This window comes from Tachyglossus aculeatus, chromosome X3, assembly GCF_015852505.1.
Source record: "Tachyglossus aculeatus isolate mTacAcu1 chromosome X3, mTacAcu1.pri, whole genome shotgun sequence".
Taxonomy (NCBI): Eukaryota; Metazoa; Chordata; class Mammalia; order Monotremata; family Tachyglossidae; genus Tachyglossus; species Tachyglossus aculeatus.
Genome location: NC_052099.1, coordinates 10737536 through 10755291, shown reverse-complemented (window position 1 = coordinate 10755291; position 17756 = coordinate 10737536). Strand labels below are relative to the sequence as shown.

At 43.3% G+C, this 17756-nt stretch overlaps 1 protein-coding gene across 1 annotated transcript in view; it reads left to right on the top strand.

The window, feature by feature from the left end:
* The first annotated feature begins 1291 nt into the window (after positions 1 to 1291).
* The window catches only part of TMEM232 (transmembrane protein 232), a 99136-nt gene continuing 82671 nt past the window's right edge, over positions 1292 to 17756 (top strand). The window contains 5 exon segments of the mRNA XM_038770446.1: positions 1292 to 1379; positions 9094 to 9182; positions 13518 to 13650; positions 14096 to 14207; positions 16461 to 16566. Coding sequence (XP_038626374.1) covers positions 13535 to 13650; positions 14096 to 14207; positions 16461 to 16566 — 334 coding nt within the window. The 5' untranslated portion in view covers positions 1292 to 1379; positions 9094 to 9182; positions 13518 to 13534.

The following is a 17756-nucleotide window of genomic DNA, read 5'->3' as shown; positions in this document are numbered from 1 at the left end:
GTTCCCCTTCCTTTCGTTCATATTACACTGAAAATTCGAAGGGAAAGCGACAGTTCAATTAATCAGCAGCATTTACTGAGTGCTTACTATGTGCAGAGCACTGTACTAAGCGCTCGGGAGGGTACACTACAACAGAATCAGCAGACATGCTGTAAACTCGTTGTGGACAGGGAATGTGTCTGTTTATTGTTGTACTGTACTCTCCCAAGCACTTAGTATAGTGCACTGCAAGCCGTAAGCGTTGTATAAATACGACTGAATGAATGAATGCCCATAACGAGTTCCTCTTGCAGCGGAACGAAATCCAAAATAGTCCAATATCAATACCTCAATCCACCATTCCCCCATCCCATATTTTAAATAAACCATTACAGCTGTCCCCAATTAAGATCAGTCCTATTTATTGAGCATTTACTGTATACAGAGCACAGTTCCAAGCGTTTGGCAGGGTCCAATACAACAGAGTTGGTAGACATGTTCCCTGCCTTCGACGAGTTTACAGACTAGAGGGAGAGACAGGCGTTAATGCAGCACTGCAAATAAGTAAAATAGGGATCCGCACATAAATTCTATGGGAGGTGTGAATCAGGTGCAAATCCAAGTGTAAATGACTAATAAAATCGCCCTGAGGGTGAATATTCGACAAGAAATAATAACGATGGTATTTGCTGAGCGTTTACTATGTGCCAGGCACTACTCTAAGTGCTGGGCTAAATACAATAATAATAATAATAATAATGGCATTTGTTAAGCGCTTACTTTGTGCAAAGCACTGTTCTGAGCGCTGGGGAGGTTACAAAGTGATACGGTTATCCCATGGGGGGCTCACAGTCTTAATCCCCATTTTCCAGATGAGGTAACTGAGGGCCAGAGAAGTGAAATGACTTGCCCAAAGTCACCCAGCTGACAACTGGCGGAGCCGGGATTAAAACCCATGACCTCTGACTCCAAAGCCCGGGCTCCTTCCACTGAGACACGCTGCTTCTCACAAGATAACTGGGTGGGGCCCTGTCCCCCACGTGGTTCCCAGTCTTCACCTCCATTTTACAGAAGAGGGAATTGAGGCCTAGAGAAGTCAAGTGGGCCTGAGGTCACACAGCAGACGAGAGGCGGAGCCTGGATTAGTACTGAAAACCAGGCAAACCGCCTGCCCCCGGAGCTGGGGAGACAACTGGCTGTCTATTGGCTAAGATAATAGTACGTGTGGGGGGGGCAGATAAGCCCCTCCCATTCTCTTCCTCCCAAGAGGCTCCGCTCCTTAGCAACTAGGGCTAGTTCCAACGGCCGAGCCCGGAGGGGTGAGAGCGCCTCCGCCAGTTGGGGGGAAACGGGGGGAAAACCTTTCTCTGCTTGAAACCAGGAGGCACACATCACCACAGGTACCCCTCTCCCGGGCCACTAGGGACCCCCGAAATGACCGAGGAGCCGGGGGGGGGGAGCCCCTCCATTTTGGGATGAAGGGCGGGGTTCGGAGCCGTCGCGTTCATTCGAAGGGATTTAGCGAGCGCTCTCTGTGCGCAAAGCCCTGGACTATTAAGAGGAAATGTGGCATCCACGTTGATCGAAAGTCACAGGTGGAAGTTGTTATCGCATAGGTTGACGATGGTCTAGCCGTGATCTTTAGATTAACACCAACGGGTAGGTGAGAACAGGCCGTACTCCGAGGAGACTGGTTTCCTTTCAAGGTGGTCGCAATCTGTGATTTTTTTTAACAATAGGGGTATTTATTAAGCGCTTACTCTGTCAGGCCCTGGAGTAGAATATGACAGGAGTTGGAAGACCCAATCCCTGCCCTCGAGGAGTTTACCGTCTTGTGCATTTATATCCTTGGTCTGTAGTCTAATCGTTTGGCGCATGCATTTTCTGACTGTCGTCCTTCCATTTGCACCATGCATTTTTGCTAGATGGTGCTGTGAGATGGAAGATCAGTTAGCGCATGCATTTTTCGTCTGTCGCCCTTCCGTCTGCACTATGCATTTTTGCTAGACGGTGGTGCGAGATGGAAGATCAGTTAGCGCATGCATTTTCCATATGTCGCCCTTCCGTCTGCACTATGCATTTTTGCTAGACGGTGGTGCGAGATGGAAGATCAGTTAGCGCATGCATTTTCCATATGTCGCCCTTCCGTCTGCACTATGCATTTTTGCTAGACGGTGGTGCGAGATGGAAGATCAGTTAGCGCATGCATATTCCATATGTCGCCCTTCCGTCTGCACTATGCATTTTTGCTAGACGGTGGTGCGAGATGGAAGATCAGTTAGCGCTTGCATTTTCCTTCTGTCGCCCTTCCGTCTGCACTATGCATTTTTGCTAGACGGTGGTGCGAGATGGAAGATCAGTTAGCGCATGCATTTTCCTTCTGTCGCCCTTCCGTCTGCACTATGCATTTTTGCTAGACGGTGGTGCGAGATGGAAGATCAGTTAGCGCATGCATTTTCCTTCTGTCGCCCTTCCGTCTGCACTATGCATTTTTGCTAGACGGTGGTGCGAGATGGAAGATCAGTTAGCGCATGCATTTTCCTTCTGTCGCCCTTCCGTCTGCACTATGCATTTTTGCTAGACGGTGGTGCGAGATGGAAGATCAGTTAGCGCATGCATTTTCCTTCTGTCGCCCTTCCGTCTGCACTATGCATTTTTGCTAGACGGTGGTGCGAGATGGAAGATCAGTTAGCGCATGCATTTTCCTTCTGTCGCCCTTCCGTCTGCACTATGCATTTTTGCTAGACGGTGGTGCGAGATGGAAGATCAGTTAGCGCTTGCATTTTCCTTCTGTCGCCCTTCCGTCTGCACTATGCATTTTTGCTAGACGGTGGTGCGAGATGGAAGATCAGTTAGCGCATGCATTTTCCGTCTGTCGCCCTTCCGTTTGCACTGCGCGTTTTTGCTAGAACTGGAGACTTGATGGAAGATCATTTAGCGTATGCATTTTCTGTTCGTCGTCCTTCCTTTTGCACTGAGCGTTTTGGCTAGAACGGGGGCGAGATGGAAGGAGAACTCGTTAGGCTAAACGAGCCTTTTCGAGAAGAGCGGGCTCTGTTGGCGGCAGAGACGGTTTGGGGCGCGAGAGCATCATGTGCGCGAGAGCGTCTTGTGCGCATGCGCGAGTCGCCGCCAGCTGTTCGGGCCGTTATACTGAACGCAGGAGCCTTATCGCCCAATTTGGAGGGAAAATTGGGCGCCTTTCGAGATTGCCCAGATTTGAATTCAGTCTGTGGAAAAGAGAACTATAGAATGGCAGACAATCTCGGGAGACGAGGCCGATCCATTTATTGGGGCGATCACTTTTATGAAAGATTGGACTTTGAGCTGCTAGAACTGAGCTGTTAGAGAAGCAGCGTGGCTCAGTGGAAAGATGATGATGATGATGGCATTTGTTAAGCGCTTACTATGTGCAAAGCACTGTTCTAAGCGCCGGGGAGAATGCAAGGTGATCAGGTTGTCCCACGTGGGGCTCACGGTTTTAATCCCCATTTTACAGATGAGGTAACCGAGGCACAGAGAATTTAAGTGACTTGCCCAAAGTCACACAGCTGCCAAGCGGCAGAGTCGGGATTTGAACCCATGACCTCTGACTCCCGAGCTTTGCTTTTTCCACCGAGCCACAGTACTTCTCGGAAAGATCCCGGGCTTTGGAGTCAGAGGTCATGGGTTCAAATCCCGACTCAGCCACTTGTCAGCTGTGTGACTTTGGGCAAGCTACTTAACTTCTCTGGGCCTCAGTTCCCTCATCTGTAAAATTGGGATGAAGACTGTGAGCCCGACGTGGGGCACCCTGATCACCCTGTAACCTCCCCGGCGCTTAGAACAGCGCGTTGCACACAGTAAGAGCTTAATAAATGCCATTATTATTGTTATTATTAGAACGCTGAAACTCTATTCTTCCAGCCATAAACACCCTATAGCTATTGTTTTACCTTATTATGTATTTATCCCCCTCCTCATCTTTTCTATTCATTTTGTGTTTTTATTCATACATTCATTCAATCGTATTTATTAAGCCCTTACTGTGTGCAGAGCACTGTACTAAGCGCTTGAGAAGTACAAGTTGGCAACATGTAGAGATGGTCCCTACCCAACAACAGGCTCACAGTCTAGAAGGGGGAGACAGACAACGAAACAAAACGTGGACAGGTGTGAAGTCATCAGAATAAATAGAAATAAAGCTAGGTACACATCATTAGCAAAATAAATAGAATAGTAAATATGTACAAGTAAAATAGAGTAATAAATTTGTACAAACATATATGCAGGTGCTGTGGGGAGGGGAAGGAGGTAGGGTGGGGGGATGGGGAGGAGAAGAGGAAAAAGGGGGCTCAGTCTGGGAAGGCCTCCTGGAGGAGGTGAGCTCTTAGTAGGGCTTTGAAGGGAGGAAGAGAGCTAGCTTGGCGGATATGTGGAGGGAGGGCATTCCAGGCCAGGGGGAGGTTGTGGGCCGGGAGTCGACGGTGGGACGGGCGAGAACGAGGCACAGTGAGGAGGTGAGCGGCGGCAGAGGAGTGGAGGGTGCAGGCTGGGCTGTAGAAGGAAAGAAGGGAGGTGAGGTAGGAGGGGGCGAGGTGATGGACAACCTTGAAGCCGAGGGTGAGGAGTTTTTGCCTGATGCGTAGGTTGACTGGTAGCCACTGGAGATTTTTGAGAAGGGGAGTAACATTCCCAGAGCGTTTCTGCACGAAGATAATCCGGGCAGCAGCCTAAAGTATAGACTGAAGTGGGGAGAGACAGGAGGATGGGAGATCAGAGAGGAGGCTGATGCGTAATCCAGTCGGGATAGAATGAGAGATTGAACTGGCAAGGTAGCGGTTTGGATGGAGAGGGAAGGGCGGATCTTGGCGATGTTGTGGAGGTGAAGCCGGCAGTCTTTGGTGACGGATTGGTTGTGAGGGGTGAACGAGAGAGCGGAGTCAAGGATGACACCAAGGTTGCGGGCTTGTGAGATGGGAAGGATGGTAGTGCCGTCTACAATAACGGGAAAGTCAGGGAGAGGGCAGGGTTTGGGAGGGAAGATAAGGAGTTCAGTCTTGGACATATTGAGCTTTAGATGGCGGGCAGACATCCAGATGGAGATGTCTTGAAGGCAGGAGGAGACCCGAGCCTGAAGGGAGGGAGAGAGAGCAGAGGCAGAGATGTAGATTTAGGTGTCATTGGCGTAGAGATGATAGTTGAAGCTGTGGGAGCGAATGAGTTCACCAAGGGAGTGAGTGTAGATAGAGAACAGAAGGGGACCAAGAACTGACCCCTGAGGAACCCCTACAGTAAGGGGATGGGAGGGGGAGGAGGAGGCCGCAAAAGAGACTGAGAATGAACGGCCGGAAAGATAAGAGGAGAACCAGGAGAGGACAGAGTCTGTGAAGCCAAGGTTGAATAGCGTGTTGACGAGAAGGGGGTGGTCCACAGTATCATTTTACTTTCTCTTCGGGTCCGTTGCCAGCTTCCCTACCCCTCGTTTATATCCTTAGGTTCCCTCTCTAGACTGTAAACTTATGGGTGGGAGATAGATTGTCCTCTCCCGAGCACTTAAGACAATGCTCTGCGCATAGTAAGTGCCTGTCTGGACTGTGAACCCGTTGTGGGCAGGGATTGTCTCTATTTGTTAGTGAATTGTACTTTCCAAGCGCTTAGTACAGTGTTTTACACACAGTGAGTGCTCTTCTAGACTGTGAGCCCATTGTGTGCAGGGATTGTCTCTGTTGCTGAATTGTACTTTCCAAGCTCTTAGTACAGGGCTTTGCACACAGTAAGCACTCAGTAAATACGATTGAATGAATGAATAAATCCAATTGATTAGGTTGGGAGATTTTGAAGGCCAGGGCTCCTGTTTAATTCTCACCCGTGTATTCTTTCCTGGTGCTTGCTCTTAGAACAGTGCTTGATGTGCAGTAAGCGCTTAGTTAATCCTGTTAACATATAATTCATTCATTCATCATATTTATTAAGCACTTACTGTGTGTAGAGCACTGTATTAAGCTCTTAGGAGAGTATAATATAACAATAAACAGACACATTCCCTGCCCACAACGAGCTCGCAGTCTAGAGGGGGAGACAGACACCAATATAAATGAATTACAGCTGTGTACATAAATGCTATGAGGTTGGGGGTGAATAAAAGGAAAGAGCCACTTTTCATAATGTGCCGAAGACTGGGGGCGGGTGGGGGGGGGGGGGTGGAGGAGCACAGGGGAACGTTTTTAGGAATTCCCAGCCACCAAGAATGAAGAATCAGTTTACTCCAACGTTTAATACAGAACCACTTCATTAATATTGATGGCATGGAAATATAAACCTTCATTCAATCATATTTATTACAGTACAATATAAGAATAAAACAGACACATTCCCTGCCCACAGCGAGTTTACAGTCTAGTTATTTTCCCAGTGGTGATAAATAACACCAAGGCTCAAAGGATGGTGACTTTACCCCCTTATTTTGTCCCCATTTGACAAGATTTAGCAATTTGTATTTTAAATAAAACTCCAACCACCAAAAATCTATTACCCTTTAATTTTGATTTCCTGTTGTTAGTTTTGCTTGTTATGCATGTGGGTTTTTCTTTTAAAAGCTTAGCTTTGTAAAAAATCAAATGTAAACCTATTGATTATTAAATTACAAAATTTCAGATTTCAAATTTTTTCCATGTTACAAAGTATATTATTACCCAATTGACAATAATGCTCCTGATATTTAGAACAAAAAATATTGATGGATATCTAGGGTTCTGCCAAAACTATGTTATGTTATTGGAATACTATTTGTGGCATTTGTTAAGCACTTAGTATGTGCCAAGCACTGGGGAAGATATAGTATTTGCATATTGGACACAGGCCCCATCCCACATGGGATTCACAATCTTAAGTAGGAGGGAGAAAAGATATTATATTCCCAATTTACAGATGAGGAAACTGAGGCATATAGAAGTGACTTGCCCAAGGTCACACAACAGATAAGTGGCAGAGTCAGAATTAGAACCTGACAGGTCCCCTGACTCCAATGCCTGGTAATGGAAATAAATGAGAATAGTATTGTATTTAATATAAAATTATATAAGGTAAATACTAGGCAAAATACCATATGCAGTTTCAGCTTTATTTGTCCCAGAGACACCATACCTTGAAAATTCTGGAATATCAGCTCGCAGTCTGTGGAGAATTTCTCATCTTCTGAAAGAGGACAGCTGGAGGAAAGCTCCTCAGGAGAATTTGAAATTTTTGTGACTGTGACTCTCAAATAGGAAGACAACCTTGTAATCACATCTATTGAGAGAGATCTGGGAGACACTTAGATGCAATCAATCAGTAGTATTTGAGTGCTTATTGGGTGCAGTTAAGATCATCCCACCCAAGGTGATCTTAATTTCTTCCCTCTCTAGACTGTAAACTCATTGTAGATAGGGAATATGCCTATTAAACTGTTATATTGTACTCTCCCAAGCACTTAGTTTAGTTCTCTGCACACAGTAAGTGCTCAATAGATATGATTGATTTACCCAGCACTGAGCTAAGCACTTGGGAGAATACAATACAGAGTTGGTAGATGTGATCCCCATATGTTTTGTTTTGTTCTCTGTCTCCCCCTTGTAGACTGTGAGCCCACTGTTCGGTAGGGACCGTCTCTATATGTTGCCAACTTGTACTTCCCAAGCACTTAGTACAGCGCTCTGCACACAGTAAGTGCTCAATAAATATGATTGAATGAATGAATGAATCACAGGGAGATTGTCATTCATTCATTCAATCATATTTATTGAGCACTTACTGTTTGCAGAGCAGTGTACTAAGTGCTTGAAAGTACGATGCAACAATAAACATTCCCTGCCCACAGTGTGCTTACAGTCTAGAAGTGGGGAGACAGACATCAATACGAATAAAATGACAGATCTGTACATAAGTGGTGTGGGGCTGGGATGGGGGAAGAGGAAAGAGCAAGTCAGGGTGATGCAGAAGGGAGAGGGAGATGAGGTCAGATCTGCCCCAGTAAGGACAGAAGTGTTCCTCTTGACCTTGCTGATTCGGCAGATCTATTGGCAGTTTCCAGATTTTCCCAGAAATTCGGATCGCTCAAAAGTGAAGGAGGGCGGAGGAATGGAGAAAGGTGAATATGGATTGGAGCTCTTTAGAGTTTAGAATCAACCTTTAAAGCTCTCAATCACCTCACCCCATCCTGCCTCACCTCACTGCTCTCCTAACTACAGCCCAGTCAATACACTTCACTCCTCTAATGCCAACCTACTCACTCTACCTCGATCTCATCTGTCTGGAGGCTGACCCCTCACCCACATCACGGCCTTGTCCTGGAATGCCCTTTCTCCTCAAATCCGACAGACAGTTTCTCTTCCCCACTTCAAACTCTTATTGAAGGCACAGCTCTTCCAAGAGGCCTTCCCTGACTAAGCCCTTACCTTTCCTCTTCTCCCACTCCTTTCTGCGTCGCTCTGATTTGCTGCCTTTATTCACCACCCCAGCCCCGCAGCACTTATGGACATATCTCTAATTTATTCATATTAATGTCTGTCTCCCCCTCTAGACTGTAAGCTCAGTGTGGGCAGGGAATGTGTCTACCAACTCTGTTGTACTATCCCAGGCACTTAGTACAGTGCTCTGCACACATTAAGAGCTCAATAAATATGATTGATTTAACCAGCTGGGGCCACCTCTTGGGACAGTGTTGGTAGGATAGGGCTCCCTGACCAGACCTCCTTCTTATCTAAACCCTGTACTCATTAGACGTCCTTGGTTACCCAGAACGAATTCAGGCTGAGAGTGTATTGGCAGAGTGTGGGCTAAATAATAATAAATATAAAAATGGTATTTAAGTGCTTACTATGCACCAAACACTGCAATAAGCACTGGAGTAGATATGAGATCACATGTCCCACTTGGGGCTCACTGTCTAAATAGGAGGGAAAACAGGTTTTGAATCTCCCATTTTGAAGATGAGAACTGAGGCACAGAGAAGTGAAGTGACTTGCTTAAGGTCACACAGCAGGCAAGTGGCAGAGCTGGGATTAGAACCCAGGTCCTCCAACTCCCAGGTTTATGCTCTTTCCACTAGGCTATTCTGTTTTTCATCTCCAACCCATTTCTTTCTATTTTTGCCAGTGATTGTCATCCGACTGGATCTTCCCTCCTTGAGAACATGGAACAAGATTTTTGACAGTGTAATAACAGAATCCTGATCCATCTAGAAGGTATGAATCATTTTAGATTTTTCTATTGACTTTCACGTACATGTGGCATTAGCAAAGGAGAAATGACCAATCTCCAAGGTGATCAGAAACTTGATATTGCTACCCTGTTAATGTAAAGTGATTTTTTTCTTGGATATTATTGATTTCCATTTTATATCTACAACTGATGGAATGTACCATAGTCTAAATCTGCTTTCATAGAGGTTAGCTAAATTTAAATGCTACGTTTGCTAGCAATTGAAATTTCTATCTCAGTTTTTCATGAAAGGAAATTGTCACAGTGAATCCAGGGGGCAATGATTTGACTAGGATTTATTTTAAAGTTACAATACCAGCCTTTCTTTTTTGGAATGTGTGACCTTGTTGATCTTCTTTTTTCTTAAAGTTGAGTTAATTTCCATTTGGTTATTACCAAATGGATGGTAGCATCTGACTACTGAAGTCATTGCACACTGAACTTATTAACAGAAGAGTTCCATTTACGGAACACTGGAAGACTGTGTTTTATAGCAGCTTTTTGCAATTCAAGCTGAAGTATACACATCCTATCATAAGTGGGCCTGGGGAATGGCTTATTTTCACTAAAGATTACATTACCTATAGTGATGAGTCCTGAAAGAAAAAGGGACCCATGTTTTAATGCTTGGCCTCAGAGAATTGACTCCTCAATTATGGTCATCTTAGTATTTCAGTGAAAACATTTCCTGATTTGGGTAATATGAAAAGTAGAATTTTTCTCTAACCTCTACTACAGGCAGCCTTTTTCTAGGTTATATCATGGATGATCCTGGCAGCTTTGTGTCTTCTGAAGTACTTGTGAAAGTCTATCATTTTCCTCTTACCGTGATTATCAGAGCTTTTTTAAGGAAAGCTCTGACTTCAGTTTGCTTTCTAGGCCTGTGGATGAGCATTGTAAAATAAACATTTTGAAGAAATCAGATAACTTGGGGCAATATCAGGTGTAAAATGAGGGCTCACTTCATTACTGAATTTCTTGTTTCTACACTATTTCTACTATAGGTGAGGTAGGAGGGGGCAAGGTAATGGAGTGCTTCAAAGCCAATGGTGAGGAGTTTCCCAAGTGCTTAGTGTGGTGCCCTGCATCATCATCATCATCATCAATCGTATTTATTGAGCGCTTACTGTGTGCAGAGCACTGTACTAAGCGCTTGGGAAGTACAAATTGGCAACATATAGAGACAGTCCCTACCCAACAGTGGGCCCTAAGTAGATATGAGTGACTGAAGGAGAGTAAGATTGGGGAGGGAAGATGAGGCATTCAGTTTCAGACATATTGAGCTGGCTGGTTGGATATTCTTGTGGCGGTGTTCTGGAGGCAGGAGGAAACGTGAGATTATAGAGGAGGTGAGAAATCAGGGCCAGGGAGATGGATTTGAGAGGCATCCACGTGGCATTGGTAACTATTTACAAGTGAACCTGCTTCATGTTCTGCTCTGCTGATGGTGATGATTCTCAAACACTGCCCCCTTCCCAGAACATTCACTCTCTTTAAAAATATATCATTCTGACATCTTTTCTTTTAAATGCTTTAAACTATTTTGATTAGTATGTTAACCCATCTTGTGAAACTAAAAGCAGAGATGTCTTTTTGTGCATCTTTGTAAAATAAGGACTTTGTGTTGAAGTTCAATTTCTGAAAGCCGTCACAGGATGGTGGTAAAGAAAATTGGCAGCTACCTCAGGCAGTAGGGGAGGGAAGTGTATTTTATAGAGTAATAAAGTATGGACAAGGGAGAGCCAGTCCTTAGGAGCAATTTCTGTCAGATGTAATAATGCCTTCTCATTGCATTTCACCAATTCAGTTAAGCATGGCATCTTTGTTTCTCTGGAGGAAAAAGGGGGCGATCCAGTCATTAAAACAAATTTTATTCACTTTGAGTTTTATTTCCGTGGCAATTCCCAATTCCATTCAAAGGACTAGAACTGTGGTCTTGGGGTTTTTTTACACTTTTTAGAACAAAGAGATCGAAACCTTAATATGAATTTTATTTATATTTATTTTTAACTCCTCTGATGTTATTTATCAATGAATGAAAGGGGATGGTTGTTTATTGTTTTAAAGTGGTGTAAGAGAAATAATTTAATTCAGTAACAAATCCGTTTCAGTCTCTTGAAATTGAATTATTGTGATTCTCCAGCAGATTAAAAAGAAAGCATCCCAATTTGCTTCTGAGAGTAGGAAAGTTCTAAATTTATAATCAATTTCATTATTATTTGATTTCACTAGATGCCTGAATCTATTCTGATTTAGAGCCCTCTTGGGATTCTGTAGAGGAAATGGTTTTCAGGCTCTCCTCTGCAGTCCTAGAGCTCCAAACTAGGAACAGAAGCAGGAGAATATCTCCCCCTCCTTTCAGCGCAGTAGCGGTTTGGGGTGTTTTTCATCCTTTCCATCCCAGCAATGCTGGCCCCTGCTTCCCATTACTTTGGCATCCACAGTCATAATAATGGTAATATCGGTATTTGTTGAGAGCTCACTGTGTGCCAAACACTATATGAAGCAGCCGTAGTAGATGCAAGACGGACTGTGTCCGACTTGACTTTGTCCAACGTGAGGCTCACAGTCTAAGTGGGAAGGGAGGGCAAGTATTGACTCCCCATTTTACAGATGAAGAAACTGAGGGCCAGACAAGTCAAGTGACTTGCCCGAGGTTACATTACAGGCAGGCTGGGTTTAGAACCAGCATGAGAAGCAGCATGGCCTAGTGGATAGAGCACAGGCCTGGGAGTCAGAAGGACCTGGGTTCTGATCCCGGCTCTGCCACTTGTCTGCTGCGTGACCTTGGGCAAGTCACTTCACTTCTCTGCGCCTCAGTTCCCTCATCTGGAAAATGGGGATTAAGGCCGTGAAAGGAATTGGGATTTTTAGCCATGAGAAAAGAAAGGCCAGAGTTGACTTTCATTCGTTCAATCATATTTATTGAGCGCTTACAGTGTACAGAGCACTGTACTAAGCCCTTGAAAGATTCGTCTCCCCATCGGGGAATCGAACCTTGGTCTTCTGCGTGACAGGTAGGGATACTCACCACTATACTAACGAGGACTTGATAACTGACCAGATCGCTTAGAGAAGCAGTGTGGCTCAGTGGAAAGAGCCCGGGCTTTGGAGTCAGAGGTCATGGGTTCGAATCCTGGCTCCACCACAAGTCTGCTGTGTGACCTTGGGCAAGTCACTTAACTTCTCTGAGCCTCAGTTACCTCATCTGTAAAAATGGGGATTAAGACTGTGAGCCCCACATGGGACAACTTGATCACACTGTATCCCCCCCAGCGCTTAGAACAGTGCTTTGCACATAGTAAGCACTTAACAAATGCCATCATTATTATTATTATTATTATTATCGATCAATCAATGGTATTTATTGAGTGCTTACTATGTGCAGAGCACTGTACTAAGCACTTGGGAGAGTACACTACAACAGATTTGGTAGACATGTTCCCTGCCCACAATAAGCTTACTGTCTGGAGGAGGAAGACAGAAATTAAATGAGTAAATTCCACATATGTACATATGTACATAAGTGCTGTGGGGTGAATACCAAGTGCCCAGATATTTGAAGATGCATTCTGGGGAAGGTGCTGACCAGTTATTTTCTCACAAGAGGAAAGAGGTTTAAACCAAAGTGGAGAGATTTGGGCCAGGACTTGAGAGGACTTCTTGACTCTTAAAATGATAAAACACTAACTAGAATGAGCAGATGACAAGTGATCAAAACCTTGATCAAAGACAATGGTAGGGACTTAAGTTTTTACTTTGTGGAAGAAGGTGATGGTAAACCACTTCTGTATTTTTTTTCCAAGATAAAGTCCATAAAGTTGCTATGGATTGGAAATGACTTGATGGCATTTGATGGTCACAATGAGCTACAAAAGGAGTTGGTGGATTTTCTCTCCCTGAAATGGATAGACACCCATCTGTGCTGGATGTGTTTGTTATTCATCTTTTATAGGTCTCTGATTTTGAGATTTCAAGAAAAAGTTCCTTTGGAGTGCCTTAGTGCTGCGGTTTTAAAGCAAAACATAGTACTTAAGTATACAGTATATAACCATACATATTACTTAGTATATACTTATATTAAGGAAGGCTGTGGTTTGGGGATGATCTAAGAAGTAGAATATATATAAATGTTTATACACACATATGTGTTATATGTACATACACATGTTATAGGGATGTTATGTGTATCTGTGATATACACGTTATAGGTGTATATGCACACATGATGTATAATATACACATATATGTGAATACATGCACACACACACTGTATGTGGTATTAATATTTAAAATACCTTTTCTGGTTTAACTTTTAGCTTGAGTACCTGCAAAAATGCCTGTTTCAAGAGTTCCAGCTAATACCAGATTTCAAGTAATGCCCTCAAATTACCAAGAAAAAATCGCAAGCTCTTCAGCAGCAATGCTTCAAATCACCTATGAAAAGCAAATGTAAGCTTTCATTTCTGAAAAAGACCACAACCTTAAAATTTCAGCATGCATTGCATTTAGTACTATTAGCTTTCCAAATAAGTTTTAAGTTACCATTTTGTTAACAATAGTGATCCTACAATTTTTCAAGACTAGAAAATAAGTTAGTCAGTTTCCAATAACTGCAGATGATATTTTTTTATGGTACTTGATAAATGCATACTATGTGCCAGGCACTATAGATAGAAGATAATCAGGTTGGACATAGTTCCTTTCCCACATAGGGCTCACAGTCTTAATCTCCATTTTACAGATAAGCTAACAGGCACGGAGGAGTTAAGCGACTTGTTTGAGGTCACACAGCAGACAAGTGGCGGAGCTGGGATTAGAACGCGGGTCCTCTTAGTACTTTTAACCTAATTATTAATTCAGAATGTTAATCCTAATTTTCTGATAATTCATTTAGCAACCGTTTGGAAATAATGCAACAGTTCGTCCTTTACTTCAATAAGATGAAAAATCCGGAGACTCAGAAATACTTTTTCGACCTTGCTACAAAAATGCTTTGCAGATGTAAGGTAATTGCATATGTAGGATACAGTACAGATTTTTGTTAATGTGTAGATTTTCTTCATTTGGTGGTGGCTCACCCTCTATATTATAAGCCAAAGCAAATGCAAAAATGGGTACCCTTCCCAACCTGGCCTAATGGTAACCATGGTAACCACCCCTTCAATCAAAAATTCAGTCCTAGCCTGGATCAATCAATCGATACTATCTATTGAACAGAGCTTGTGCAGTGCTCAGGACTAAAGGTTTAGGAGATTACAAGAGATATGATCCTTCCCCTCAAGGACCTTACAATCAATCAATCAAAGTGCTTACTATGTGCAGAGCACTGTACAAAGTGCTTGGGAGAGTACAAAAGAATTAGCAGATAAGTTAACTGCCCATAACGAGCTTACAGTTTAGGGGGAGAGACAGACATTACTATGAATAAATAATTTATAATGTCTGATTTAAAGATATGTACATACATGCTGTGGGGTTCAGGGTCCGGTGAGGCTGATCGATTGTAAATCCCCCCTACTGAAGTTTGTTTCCTCCTCTTTTGCCCCTAGTGGAAGTAAAGATCCCAAGGTCCTTGAGGGGAGGGGTTGTGTTTTTTAACCTCTATTTATACTATCCAGTCAATTAATCATATTTATTGAGCACTTACAATATGCAGAGCACCGTACTAAGTGCTTAGGCATTTATTTTACTTGTACATATTTATTCTATTAATTTTATTTGGTTTATATGTTTTGTTTTGTTGTCTGTCTCCCCATTCTAGACTGTGAGCCCGCTGTTGGGTAGGGACCGTCTCTATATGTTGCAAACTTGTACTTCCCAAGTGCTTAGTACAGTGCTCTGCACACAGTAAGTGCTCAATAAATACGATTGAATGAATGAATGAATGAAATACGGTATAACAGAGTTGGTAGACACATTCCCTGCCCAAACCAATGTGCTTATTATAGCCTCCCCAAAATCTACCAACTGTTATGTTGTACTCTCCCAAGCACTTGTACAGTGATTTGCACACAGTGAGCGCTTAATAAATTTGATTGAATTCACAACACCTCAGTTGGGTCATACACACATCTATATTATTCGCACTCTGAATTATTTGTTTAGCAGTTTTGTCCTGGTGTATTTTTAGTGCTTTCTACTTTATAAATGTTTTTCCTCTGGGTTTCAGTATCTGTAAATCATTTTGTGTGCCTTTTACCTTTTGATTATTAATTCCTGGTGGGCAGGGAACATGTCTCGCTACTCTTGTACTCTCTCAAGCACTTAGTAGAATGCCTAGCACTCAGGTTTTGAGTAAATATCATGGCTTTATTGATTTGGCAGGTGTGCTGGTTGATTGAAAACTGCTGGTTGTCATTCCTGTGAAGTGCTGTTCATTTTTTTTTTCATTTTTTTGCATCTCAATGTTTCCACCATCATTTTGAAAAATGGAGCAACAGAATTTTATACAGAATGTTTATGCTTTGCATGGCCAAATGGATGGCTTTTAAAAATCCCAAATAAGGAAGACTTTGCCATGATTGTAGGTAGTTTTTGTCCTTAAGCAGCTCTGATTGGATTTTTTTGTGTCATATCATTTGATCCACAACCGTTTTGAAAAAGGAAATTGCAAATACAGCATTTTGAGGGACTCCAAATGACTTCTTGTGGATTTAATATGTTAGAGGAAACTTTCAAGTGGCAAGATATTTAAAGAGTGATGTTATTTGGGTAAATAAACCCTAGAGAGAAGGCAGTTAAAAAACCTTTGCTGCCAACCGAATGAAAAATGTGCCTATGGATCGTCAAACCAACAGAGCTAAAATGAAGAGGGTGGTTTAGTTGACCAATTCAGCCAGTCAAGATGGACAATCCGAAGGACTTGAGCAAAATTGAACAGCATAACTGCTTTTCTCAATATATTCTCCCTCCCTCTCTCCCTACCCAGAACTGCAGAAGGCACTGGGGAATAGGGAGGAAAAGTGCCTTGCTACCTGCCATTTTCCTCTGGCCCCAAACTTTCCAAAGTCCACCCTAACCAGAAGAGAAAAGAATCCCTGGAGTTCCAGGAAATTGTTCTACTTCAAAAGTCTGTCAGTGGATTGTAGCAACACACAGGGGTCAAAGAGACATGCGTGTGTAACTGTGACTTTAAAGGATGAACAGTCTGCAGTGAAAATAAATCTGTTCTGAGAAAATGATGTACGGCAAGCTGAATTAAGCACAATGCAAGCTTTAGGTGTTGATTTTTATATTTGATCTTTTTCCCCCTGTGACAGAGAAGATTAGGTCTCAACTCTTTGGGCTCAGGAAATCATGTAGACCTTCCAGGAGCCTGGGTTGAAGCCATCGTTTTGACACAGTGCAGAGGAAAAATCCAGGAAGGTACAGTTCTCTTTAATTATGTTGGGTTAATTATGCAAAGTGTTTTCCAGCCAAACATTGTAGGAAATTTTTGATTACTGCTAAAAAAAAATTGGGCGGGTGCCAAGAGCAGTTATGGTTCCCAATCACACAGAGGAATTTACCCAAATTTCCTGAAATTATTCATGACTGAGGTTCCCAGTGTTCTTTTAAGTGTCTACATTTTTATGCTTAGCCTTTTAATTACAAAACATTTTTCATTTAAATATCTTTCACCTGGAATCACCTGGAAAGCATTTTCTAAAATTAGCAACTAATTGGGGGATGGATAATGGGGGTGGGGTGGGTTGAGGGGAGAAGGTGTCAGTGGACAGTAAAGAAGTGGAAGACTAATTTTGATATGTATTCATTCAGTCATTTATTAAGCACCTACTGTGGGCAGAGTACTGTATTAAGCACTTAGCACTGTACTAAGTACTTTGAGTATTGGTGGTCTTCAGGTTGCATCCCCCACTGCCACCAGCAATGTGATGCTGCTCCAACTGGGGAGTCAGAGAGGGAGCAGAGGAGCTCTGCTGCATCCACAGAAACCACAGAGATGCCCCTAAGTATTAGGTTTCAGTACTCCCTCCATCCCCAAGAAATCACATGTGGAGCGGGAGGAGTTTGGGACTAGTTCCAGGGGTGAGGGTAGGGAGTCACCAAAAAGACATGGCTGGGAAGCAGGCTTGGTAATGGTGGTGATGATGATGATGATGATATTTTAGGGCTTACTCTGTGCCAGGCACTGTACTAAGCGCTAGGGTGGATACAAGCAAATCGAATTGGACACAGTCCCTGTCCCATGTGGGGCTCACAATCTCAATCCCCATTTTTCAGATGAGGTAACCGAGGCCCATAGAAGTGAAGTGATTTGCCCAAGGTCACACAGCAGGCAAGTGGTGGAGCTAGGATTAGAACCCATGACCTTCTGACTCCCAGGCCCATGCTCCATCCACTACACTATGCACTTATGTCACTTCTGTGGGTTCCAGAGGATGTCGCTTGTTCAATTGTATTTATTGAGCACTTGTATTGCAGAGCACTGTACTAAACGCTTGTGAAGTACGAGTCGGCAACATAGAGACAGTCCGCCCCTTATTTGAGAGTCTGCTGGTCACTATTAGATCTTCCTCCAGCCCTAATGAGAATAAGGCAACTGAGCAGTGAAC